Source organism: Pararge aegeria, chromosome 9, assembly GCF_905163445.1.
Source record: "Pararge aegeria chromosome 9, ilParAegt1.1, whole genome shotgun sequence".
Taxonomy (NCBI): Eukaryota; Metazoa; Arthropoda; class Insecta; order Lepidoptera; family Nymphalidae; genus Pararge; species Pararge aegeria.
In genome coordinates this window covers 14,039,186-14,051,380 of record NC_053188.1, presented here as the reverse complement: position 1 = coordinate 14,051,380, position 12,195 = coordinate 14,039,186, and the positions used below count along the sequence as shown (strand labels likewise).

The 12,195-nt window shown below is 38.2% G+C and overlaps 1 protein-coding gene across 2 annotated transcripts in view; it reads right to left on the bottom strand.

The window, feature by feature from the left end:
• Positions 1–10: 10 nt before the first annotated feature.
• LOC120626578 (V-type proton ATPase 116 kDa subunit a1) overlaps positions 11–12,195 on the bottom strand; it is a 40,568-nt gene continuing 28,383 nt past the window's right edge. The window contains exons 5-15 of one of the 2 annotated variants that reach the window (XM_039894129.1): positions 11,692–11,872; positions 11,115–11,291; positions 8,981–9,193; positions 7,805–7,955; positions 7,197–7,570; positions 6,428–6,537; positions 6,154–6,281; positions 5,313–5,533; positions 2,555–2,789; positions 1,083–1,254; positions 11–230 (exon numbers count right to left, since the gene is read on the bottom strand). In XM_039894129.1, the coding sequence (XP_039750063.1) occupies positions 137–230; positions 1,083–1,254; positions 2,555–2,789; positions 5,313–5,533; positions 6,154–6,281; positions 6,428–6,537; positions 7,197–7,570; positions 7,805–7,955; positions 8,981–9,193; positions 11,115–11,291; positions 11,692–11,872 (2,056 nt within the window). In that variant the 3' untranslated portion in view covers positions 11–136. The remainder of the gene's footprint in view (positions 231–1,082; positions 1,255–2,554; positions 2,790–5,312; positions 5,534–6,153; positions 6,282–6,427; positions 6,538–7,196; positions 7,571–7,804; positions 7,956–8,980; positions 9,194–11,114; positions 11,292–11,691; positions 11,873–12,195) is intronic. The other variant, XM_039894131.1, reaches the window with a different exon arrangement.

Below are 12,195 nucleotides of genomic sequence, written 5' to 3'. Positions count from 1 at the left end.
AACGTACAAAAACATGCACAAATATATTTTATTTTAACAACTATGCATTGTGACCTTTGCACCTATTTGCATACAAATTATATGCCAATACTGTTGCAATCTACATAAGATTTGTTTATAAATTATAATTATTAATTTATTCCTCATCCTCTTGTTCGAGGATAGTCTTGAAGCAGAATGGCTGGAATATGTAACCCAGACCTGCGTAGAATTTACTCATGAATTCCACCCTGAAAGGACATAAAAACAATCATGAATTATCTCGTATCACGAATTTAGTTATAAATAACTCACTCATATTAGTCATGAGTATCATCATCCGAAGCCTACTATCCACTGGGCACAGGCCTCCTCTCTCTTATCGGAGAGTCGATTTTAGAGCATAGACCCACCACGCTGCTCCAGTGAGGTTGGTAGACTTTAATCTTCCCAAGTTAATGAAATAATCGAGACCGACGGCTTAACGTGCTCTCCGCGGTACGGGGTTAAAACCCCCAATTTCCTCGTTTAAAAGAAAGGCACAATACCTAAATATTTTCACCCTGACCCGGGATTCGAACTCAGGACATCGTGATCCGTAATAAACATTCTAACAACCAGACCAACTCGGCTGCCTGACGGGCCAACGAATAGGTGTAGTGCAGTAAAAATACCCCCGCCCGCGTCTCTTGCGGAATTCCAGCGCTGTTTTGCTGACGCGCCTGTACTCTCAATGAGTACGGTAATAAGAATTTCCTCACATTATAAGCATCGCAGATATGCCTCTGCTATGATGTCTTTAAACGATAAAAGATATATAATGAGATAATACAATAGAGTTTTTATTATAAAGTTAAGGAGCGTGAAAGAAAACTTAGGCTGATTTGCAACGACCAACCTCTTTGGCGATAAATTAATTCATTGCCGGGTGCATCATAGAACGATCCCTTGGAGACATCGCTCTTCGCTTGAGTGAGTTAACAAAATTACTATTTTAATTTGCATTAGATAAGTTAAATTCATTTAGAATGAGAAGTTTTACCCTATAAAAATATTAATTGGACTCCATGAGGTAAAAGCTTTGTGTAATTAAGTGTACTTACCAATGCAAACGCAATGTGTGCAAGAATGCAGACAGACCCTCCATCATGACGAGGATGGCGAGCGTGAAGAACGCCCAGAAGAAGAATGCTACGTACAGTTTGACAGCACCCACGTAGTTGTGGTCCTTCAGACCGAAAGTTAGCACCATGTTCCATAGTACTTCTGATAATTCTGTGAACGAAGAGAGTAGATATTTAACCTTGAAAGGTCCAGATAGAACAAAAAAAAAAATTACCTTTTATAGCCCGAGAATCGGTAATAGCCGAGAGCTCGAGGGGGCAGAGTTCGAATCCCAGCACGCCACTCTCACTTTTCTAAGTTACATGCGTTTTAAGTAATTAAAATATCACTTGCTTCAACGGTGAACAAAAACATCGTGAAACCTGCATTCCTAAGAGTTATCAATAATTTTCGCAAAGGTGCGTGGAGTTCATCAATCCGCACTGGGCTAGCGTGGTGGACTAAGGCCTCAACCCCTTCCCATTGTGGGAAGAGACCCGTGCCCTGTAGTTTTTTTTTTTATATACTACGACAATACACACATATCTACATCTAGCCCCAAAGTAAGCGTGGCTTGTGTTATGTGTACTAAGATGACTGATGAATATTTTTATGAATATTATACATAAATACTTATAAAAATAATATAAACACCTAGACGCAGATGTTCATCACACAAACATTTTCCAGTTGTGGGAGTCGAACCCATGGCCTTGGAATCAGAAAGCAGGGTCGCTGCCCTTTGAGCCATTCGGCCGTGGTGGGCCGGAATTGGATTGATATGATGATGAAGACGAGAAGACTTTTTACTTATTCTATTGTTTATTTTCTTACTTTGTTGCAATCTATTTTAAAGTTTATGTCCTGAAATATAAATTCTGGTAACTGGTAACTGGATCTTATAATTTTAGCGTGCCGAATTAATTGTTTGTAACATTTTCTTAATGTATAGAATGCCTTGCATACAGTAGTAGGCTTTTGACAAAAAATAGGTATGCAGGACGGAACAAAAAATATATCATCGTCATTTTTTAAATATGTATTGATATCAATTGCGATATATCGGGAGAAATAGGGTCTACCCTGAATGCCAAGTGTTTAATAAATCAGCGGCTCAACAGTAATGCTATCAGAAATATACTGTTTTTGATTAATTTTCGATACTACTACTAAAATTATGTCGCCAAAAAATTATTGATATATATATATATATATGGATGCCTAGCCAGAAATATATCTTTTGCCTGTTGAGAGGCTTGGCCGTAACTGTCTGGTGGGAAGTTTCGGCCGAGGCTAGTTACAACCTTAGCGCAAAAGACGTGCCGCTAAGCGTTCCTAATAGGGTTTAATATAACTGCCATATCCCTACGAGGTCCGTAACCATTTTGGACTGCATCATCAGTTATAGCAGGAGAGATATAGTCAACGGCTAATTCGTAAAAAAATATATAGGAAATACATATATATTTACCTGCATGAGCAAGAGATAAAGCCCACAGTCGAAGGTAGGAGGCTGTATGAGAGATGGTACTCAGCACGTATTCTATCGTGTGGATGCCTTGGTGAATCATGATTTCGCTGAACGGCTCGTCGTCGTGGTCATGTCCGCCGGACGACTGTGGCTGGGGCTTTGGCTGCACTTCTCCGATGTCAGTTTGTTCTTGCAGTTCAATACCCTGGTTCACGTTACCGTTAGATTGCTCAGGCTAAAATTATGAATGTCGGGGATATTTTTAATACAGAAAATATATTTACGGGCGCTATTGAGAGCAGCATAGCCAGGAGACAAAAAAATTATCTCAGAGTATATGCCCTGACAAGGGATAGAATTAACGTGTCCACCTTCCAAAACACGGTAATAAGTAAGAGGAGAAGTTTACCCCAGTCTATTATTATACACACATTATGTGGTATCACTTGTGCGCCGATTCTCGGAGAGTTAATAAAGCTGCGGGAGAAGATAAAATTTTATCTTTTCCCCGGGGAAAAAAGTGGCTCCTGCCCATGCTAGTAATACGGGCATTACTACCATCGCTTGAAGCAGTATTATTGTGACATTGTTGACGATTGACGGTTTTGATTTGTTTCAGCATTATAGTCCAAAGTTTGGGAAGTCAAAGTTATTGAATTCAACAATGTCTAAAGCGATGATAGTAAGGCCCTGTTGGGCTAGCATGCACATCACGATAACTAAGTTTACCCCAGTCTATTATTATACACACATTATGTGGTATCACTTGTGCGCCGATTCTCGGAGAGTTAATAAAGCTGCGGGAGAAGATAAAATTTTATCTTTTCCCCGGGGAAAAAAGTGGCTCCTGCCCATGCTAGTAATACGGGCATTACTACCATCGCTTGAAGCAGTATTATTGTGACATTGTTGACGATTGACGGTTTTGATTTGTTTCAGCATTATAGTCCAAAGTTTGGGAAGTCAAAGTTATTGAATTCAACAATGTCTAAAGCGATGATAGTAAGGCCCTGTTGGGCTAGCATGCACATCACGATAAGTATCTCTACCCGGTACTCGTATTTATTCTATAGATTTAGAAGAGATAATTGGTTGATATCTCATCTCTTGATATGCATGCTAACCCTACTGGAGACAACTTTTGTTTCTAACGCAAGCTCTCAATTTTTGTCCAGTAAAATTAAATTAAGGAAAAATTGGTCAGAGTATTATTAGATAATTTTAAGAAAACTGATGCCCGTTTTCACTTATCACGAACAAGGGAACGCCTAAGTAAGTAACGCCTAATCAATGAGGATTCTTAGGCATACATTTACCTTTCGCTAATAGATGTTCACTAGGCAATGCATATAACCTAAACCTTGTCTAATGTCAGTTTTCGTATTGATTTAAGGTCATTAAAAATAAACCGAATTTATATATTATTTATTTTTTAACCTGTCAAGCGTCAGTTTACAAGTTCTCTAAACAACCTTGAATTCAACAATGTCTAAAGCGATGATAGTAAGGCCCTGTTGGGCTAGCATGCACATCACGATGAGGAGAAGTTTACCCCAGTCTATTATTATACACACATTATGTGGTATCACTTGTGCGCCGATTCTCGGAGAGTTAATAAAGCTGCGGGAGAAGATAAAATTTTATCTTTTCCCCGGGGAAAAAAGTGGCTCCTGCCCATGCTAGTAATACGGGCATTACTACCATCGCTTGAAGCAGTATTATTGTGACATTGTTGACGATTGACGGTTTTGATTTGTTTCAGCATTATAGTCCAAAGTTTGGGAAGTCAAAGTTATTGAATTCAACAATGTCTAAAGCGATGATAGTAAGGCCCTGTTGGGCTAGCATGCACATCACGATAAGTATCTCTACCCGGTACTCGTATTTATTCTATAGATTTAGAAGAGATAATTGGTTGATATCTCATCTCTTGATATGCATGCTAACCCTACTGGAGACAACTTTTGTTTCTAACGCAAGCTCTCAATTTTTGTCCAGTAAAATTAAATTAAGGAAAAATTGGTCAGAGTATTATTAGATAATTTTAAGAAAACTGATGCCCGTTTTCACTTATCACGAACAAGGGAACGCCTAAGTAAGTAACGCCTAATCAATGAGGATTCTTAGGCATACATTTACCTTTCGCTAATAGATGTTCACTAGGCAATGCATATAACCTAAACCTTGTCTAATGTCAGTTTTCGTATTGATTTAAGGTCATTAAAAATAAACCGAATTTATATATTATTTATTTTTTAACCTGTCAAGCGTCAGTTTACAAGTTCTCTAAACAACCTAAACATTATGTACCGCCGGATCGGTGTCGTAGGTTTAGATGGCGCATAACGTCGATTTAGGCGATGTCTATAGAATAAAAATGTTTCACAAACTCTTAGGTGATAGGGTGATGTATGCCTAGGAATATCATTAGATGAGGCATTACAAATTAAGGCATGGCCTTGTCTAACTGATTTATTGGCCGGTACAAGGCCGGTAGAACTTACTATTCATTGACTCACTACTAAACAGTCTCGAGTACATTCGCACGTCACATCCGTACCTTGTGCGTCACAACTTCACAAGACTACTCGATTGACAGCTATCCCCTATGACTGAGACAATGTATGTGTATCTATTTAATAGATACAAACACAACAACGGACATAAGAAGTTTAATTTCTCAAAATCACAAGGCAACCGATTTAAGTATTTCTTAGGTTTAGTGACAACAGGAATGAATCTGGAACACTGCGCCTACCTTAACATGCTTCTTCTTTGTAGACAGGAGGTATAAAGGCTTGCCCAATAACATGACAGGTATACAGCAGAGCGCAACGAGCACAAACACCCGTTGAATGGTCCCTTGCCCTTCAAACATGAACTCCTTGCAGCCCGCTTCCGGAGCCGTTCTTGAGAACAGCATCATGTTGATGAATAGAATCAGGACGGATGGCGCGCAGCCTTGAGTGTAGGCTTCATCTGTGGATTGTCATTCTCAGGTTATGTTTGAAATTAGTGTATAGTATTATTAATAAAAATAATAAATAAATATACTACGACAATACACAAATCGCCATCTAGCCCCAAAGTAAGCGTAGCTAGAGTTATGGATACTAAGATAGCTGATGAATTTTTTTTTTGTATGAGTATAATACACATAAATACTTATAATATACAGATAAACACCCTGACACTGAAAAACCGTCATGTTCATCACACAAACATTTTTCAGTTGTGGGAATCGTACCCACGACCTTGGACTCAGAAAGCAGGGTTGATGCTCACTGCGCCACTCGGCCGACAAATACTATACTAATATAGTATTAGATTACTAGCCAAGCTCTTTAATTTGAAACCATATTCATTTGAGGAAGTAGTGAAAAAATATGCTAACCAATTTTTATCAAACAGCTAGTGACGCTACCGATTTATTCAAGTTTCGAAATCAAAATCGCTTCATCCGTTCGGGAATTACATAGACAGATACATACACTAACATATTTCTCGTTGTCGTTTTTGCTAAGTTTTAAGTTAAGAATTATACTAAATTAATGTAGTCTCGAAGGTGGCAGAAATCGTAAACGTTTTATTCAACTTACCCTCAGACAATGTGCTGTATGCAACCCATTTGAAAAACATCATGAAGACCATGTACAAGAAAAGGAGACACAGGAACACCACTTGTGGGAGAAACTCCAGAAAGATGGAGTAGCGGCGCTTGAAGAAGCTGTAACAGTTTAAACAGGTATTATTTCTTTTTTCATATAATTTAATTTAACTAACAAACAAAGTTTTAACAAAAGTATTGTGTTGTGCTCTGGATTTATTTATTTGCAGTTGAAAATTTCTCAAAGCTGTACAGTAGACACTTACTTGTAATTGACGACACTCATGCAGACCCCAAAGATCATATGGACGACACCAAAAATGATGGACAGTTTCATTTTGTAAGAGTTCAAGAAAATAATTTTGTTTTCGGCAGTCTAAAAAAAATGTATTATTCATTAGGATTAAAATTTAGATGCTGTAATGAAGTACACACACTGTTTTCAAATTTGTCTTATAATGTAACCAATCTCTTCATTACTTTTTAGTGTAAAGTATATTAAACATATAAAAAAAACAAATGCGATAAAATAAATAAAAACAAAAAATAGAAAGAGATTTTGTTTATGTAAGTGTGATTTTATTTATTTATTAATTATATTCTTTATTTGTAGACAAAAAAAGAATAAGGACATATAGGAAGAATAGAGAGAAACACAAAGATTGGAATAGAATACAAAAGGCAACCTTATCGCTTACTAGCGATCTCTGCTTGGCAACCTTAGGATTAGAAAACATGAGCGAGAACAAACAAATGGTGTAAAATTATTATAAACCTACATTCAAAAAACTACATACGAATACATAAACAAAAAATGCACAAATAAAAAAATATAGTAAAAAAAAGAGAATATACATTTATAAAGGTTTTTAGTGTTTTTAAACAATTTGAAAATTAACTTTACATTTAAAAGTAGCAAAAAGATCGATGGTATAATAAGATAAGAGAATCAATATGTTACTATCGTAACAAGCTTGCTTATAAAGGAAAAGTGAGAATAACTAGACTTTAGATGTAAAAATGAAATATAATTACCTGCCATATAGGATCAATACCAATGAAATACGGCGTATCAATATATGATTCTGTAGGATTCATAGAAAGTGCTTTATTGTGCTCAAGTGTACTTTCATTGTATGGAACATACCATGATGATCCAAAAATGTTCATCGATTTAGAGAATATATCGTTGTAAACGAGACCAGTGTACATTGAGAAAAGGCCCATGAGTAAGATGATATAGCGACCGGCGAAAAATATGTTCCAGATTTCGTTGCTCGTTTTCTTCGCCGAGAGGGATACTTCCTTGATGACCATCCAGGCGCCGAACATTGCCATAATCAAGCCGTGGCCCAAGTCTCCAAACATCACGGCGAAGAGGAACGGGAATGTTATTATAGTGTAGAGTGCTGAAAGAGATTGGATAGAAGCAGGCTTTACTTGCGGAGTTCCGTGATATTATATTTTAAATATTAAGCTAAATTTGCTATATTTCGCGAAAAGCAGGAGAATCTGTATAATGTAATTCAGATTATCCTGCTTTTACCTCTAACTTTTCTAAGTTATTAAAATTATCATTTGCTTCTGTACAAAAAATTGCAAAAACTTGTTAGCTTCGATGCTGCTCATAAAAATCTTCTTACCAGGATTGCATTCCCTGTAAGAGGCGACACCGTAAGCGTCAATAAGGTTCTGGAATCCACGCGTAAAGCGGTTCGTACGGTTGAATGTTGGCGGAACCTCGTCAGACTCGATGCAGTTTAAGAAAGACGGGATTGAACTTCCACAAGCGTTCTGAAATATACCAATGATATAACCATTGAATTAAGAATATACAGAATCCTCATTCAGCATTATTGTATGCAGTGCATTGTGTCCAAAAAAATTAACAACGCCCCGCAAATCTTCGGAAACGTCTCACTTTACACCCGCGTAATGTTGCTAGCACATCACATCACAAATTGAACGCTTTGAATATTTGAGGTAAAATGATTACTGTCAACTGCTAAATGGTATGAAGAGACGAACCGTTTGTTCGAGAAACCATTCTAAAGTGGATTGGTTTTTGATGCTTCAATATAAGTCGTGTTCACGGTTTCTGTATGTTCTTAATTCTGTGGACATAACTATCATGCTAGTAGATAAAAAAAGGTGACAATAAATTTTATATTCCTCTAGTGTTGTAGATTTTAAGTGGTAAATTTTGTTTCTATTCGATTCGACACGTAACGTTCAAGGAATACATCAATAAATCAATAGTAATATATAATAGTTTGGACGAACTCCCTGACGCAACGATGAGCGCTGGGAAATTAAGTAGGAGGTCCGGGGTTCGATTCCCGACAGGGGCAATTTGGGAATTTATAATTTCTGAATTTGGTCTGGTCTGGTCGAAGACTTGTTATCACCCTACCGACATAGAGGTGCCGCTAAGCAATTTGGTGTTTTGCTGTGTTTGGTGCGATGTCGCGTAGAAACCGGTTCGGGGTATGACTACAATACTCCTTAACAGGTTAGCCCCCGACCATCTTAGACTGCATCGTCACTTTCCGCCAGGTGAGGTTGCAGTCAAGGGCTAACTTATACAGGAGAAAAAGTCTACTGTTGGACTAAAGGCCTCTCCCAACGGGGTGGTTTTTGCAGTAGTAGAAGTAGCACAGGCGACGCTGCTTCCCGTTCTGTTACATCCCCTGAGTCGCCTCGTAAAACCGCGGGAAGCGAAGGGATAGTAATTCTGATCTGCCGTCACCACGGACGGACAGTACGGGTAATGTTTAATTATATAACAGGCAAACATAAGATCAAAATATCAAACTTACAGATCCATCAGCCAAGGCTTTCTGCACATTCGGCAAGTCAGCGGTTGGCACCCAGCATTCGCCAATCAAGCATTTCTTAGTGACATCCATGTTGAACAAGTTCAGAGTATGGTAGATTGCCTTCATCTTGCGAACCATTATTGACCAACTTGCCAACTCCTTGGCCACACTGACAAGTACACGCTGTCGGTGATCGCGAGTTTGGTTCAGGACCTAAAATAAATAACATATATAAAAAAAATGGCGTAGCATTAATCCGATTTCACTGCTCCTCCTGCTTCCTCCATGTCCCAAAAATAAGCTTAGCTGAGTTGTCCATTATTTGGGACTTGCGTGCTAGAATTTTTATCATTCTCTTGTGTTTTAGACTGAAGTATGAGCGACTGTTTAGTAGCTCGATTACTTGTGATACACTCAAAAAACTCTTTGTATATGGTCAGCCAACGCATTATCAAAGCCTCTCACATTTGTCATACACAAATTAATTGACCAACAAGAACCGACAGTGTTTCTTCAAGTACACAAAAGTCCAGGTCAAAGTCGAAGTCAAAAATATATTTAATCAAATAGGCCCCTAGGTGGCATTTTTGATGCGTACATAAGAATTACACGGTAGTGAGATGATGGCGATAACCACATTCGTAATCATAAAACTAAAGCTTCGAGGGTTCCAAACGCGTCCTGGTCTAAGAAGAAGCCCACAACAAACTTAGCCGGGTGTTTTTTTTGTTATCACCATGTTACAATGTAATGTAAAATTATTAGAAAAGCAACCTGGTAAGAGCAATAATTCAGACCCAAGCTTTTTTATCGATTACGTAGTCCTTTATACTATAATAGGACTTTTCTATAAGCTTACGTTTAATACAAACTTGAAACTTTTTAAGAGACATCTCAAAAATGTCAATGGGTAGTTTATTGTAGAATTGTATGCAATTTCCTTTAAACGAATTATGAATTTTATGTAACCTAGTATATTGCACTGTAAGTTTATTCTTACTTCTTATGTTTAAATTATTGCAGTCATTGACTTCGATTGGGCTCTCTCAAAAACGTTACATCACGTACGTTTGTTTATTTGTAAACTTAACACTCGAGATAGCGTGGTATTCGTGCATGAATAATTAACATCGACAACGTATGATTATGTACGATCTATCTGAAATATAACTTTCATAGTGAGGTAATCTGAATCAATCGATCAGCTATCATCCCTGTTTAGATTTTAAAAGTATTAGAGCTTTTTGTGTCAGAATTCTTCCGAGAAAGAACTATCGGCACGTTTCTGCCGCTAATCAGCATTGTTGCAATGCTCTGTGCCGGACGTGGTTGCCGGCGTTATAACAGGCGCATGAGGCTTAACATGTACGCCTCAGAAGTGTTGCTCTGTTTATAGGCGATGGTTTTCCACGTACTATCAGGTGAGCCATCTTCTCGGTCCGTCAATTAATACTATAAAAAAAAACACCTATTAATATTACCAATTACGTTAAGGATACCCAGTGATGTTCCCATTGTTTAACACTTAATAGGCGCATATTTTTTGTAGCTTTCCCTAACCTAAACCAACATCTAACTAACAAACTACTCCGCCTGGATAGAAGCAAACTTAGAAAGGTGGTGGGACTCATAACAGGGCATAGCTCCTTAAACAGACATCTTTTTATTATAGGTGTCACCGACAGCCCTCTTTGCAGAGCATGCATGGAGGCAGATGAAACACCTACGCACGTGATGCTAGAGTAAACGGGCGTGACAGAGCAACGCGAGATCTACCTGGGATCACCAGCCACTATCCCAGAAGTCCTCAGCAACCTGGGCGGTATGCTGGGATTCTGGAACGAGCTTGGATGGCTGGAGTAGCGAGCAACAGTGGGAAATTTCACGTACACCAAGCGAAGCGCTTACGTGCGGAAACTGCCCAGAGAGAAGAAGAAGAAGAAGGCGCATATTTCGTGATAAAATAGGACAAATTTATGAAAATGCTGATGAAAAATTCTTACGCTGGGTGACTCAGAATCATGTACTAGATCCCTAGTTTATTTTTATATCAGCATACCCCCCATACAGCCTTTATAAGCCGGACCATATGTTAGTGAAACAAAGATTTGAATGGTTGAATTCTAGAGCATACCATATTAAGATCTTCAAGACGAGTCCTGACCCCCTTGACCATGTCCTGCCGCTCAGTGTTGGACGGTGGGCACGGGTACAGCGAAGCGTGGAATCCGGAGCATACCTTCTTGATCCGAGACTTGAGTTGTTCTCCTTGGAAGAACGCGACAAAAACCGTCTTGTAGATCTCGTTACCCTGGAATTTTATGTTTTATAGTAGTACGGTATTATGAAAAGCTATAGCACTCAAGTAACACTAAAACAAAAATATTAAACTATGTGCAATAAAAACCGAGATAATAACCAAAAACTGCTTTTTTACCATTTACCTTGAATAACTTAAGACGCATACACCAGATTTCATGAGACTTTTTAGACAACTTCTAGAATGACAAAATTAAGATATGGTAGTATATACGAAAATTCAGCTTATTATCTCACATTTCGAGATTGACCCCTTTTTATGCTAATATGACTGGACTAATATTCTAGAGACTTCTACACGATTAACCAAGCTGACTATCTACAATCGGTAACACTTTGAAAACGATAAGTTATATATTAAATAGCAAGTGTTTAAAAAGTTGGAGCCATACAGTGTTGGGATCTTCAAGAGGCTTATCAAGCTCGGCGCGGCGTAGGAACACGTTTCCACGTGAAATACGCCACAGCATACGTTCGAATGCAGGTACACGCTCCCGCTGTACCACGCCAGCCACGAAGCCCAAACGACCTCGTGTGGCGGCTTGCTGACCAGTCTCATCGGATATCAGCGACCTAAAACATTTTACTATCATTTTAGCCAATATTGTAACTTTGTAATTTAATAAAATTAAATTAAAAACCCTAGACACTAATCAAGTCTTCTTTCATCTGATACCCATATTGAGGGCGCTGTGAAAAATATATAATCCGCCATTTTGAAGCGGCGGCCATCTTGGACCGATTTTCATCAAACATAGCTCACTGCCGACTTCATCAACCCGACTTTTTTGCGTCGGGGAATAGAAAGACCTGTATTTTTTTTTATCTTTACTCTGATACAATTTCATATATTAATTAAAATAGATTAAAAGTAGATGATGATGATGATTGTGAAA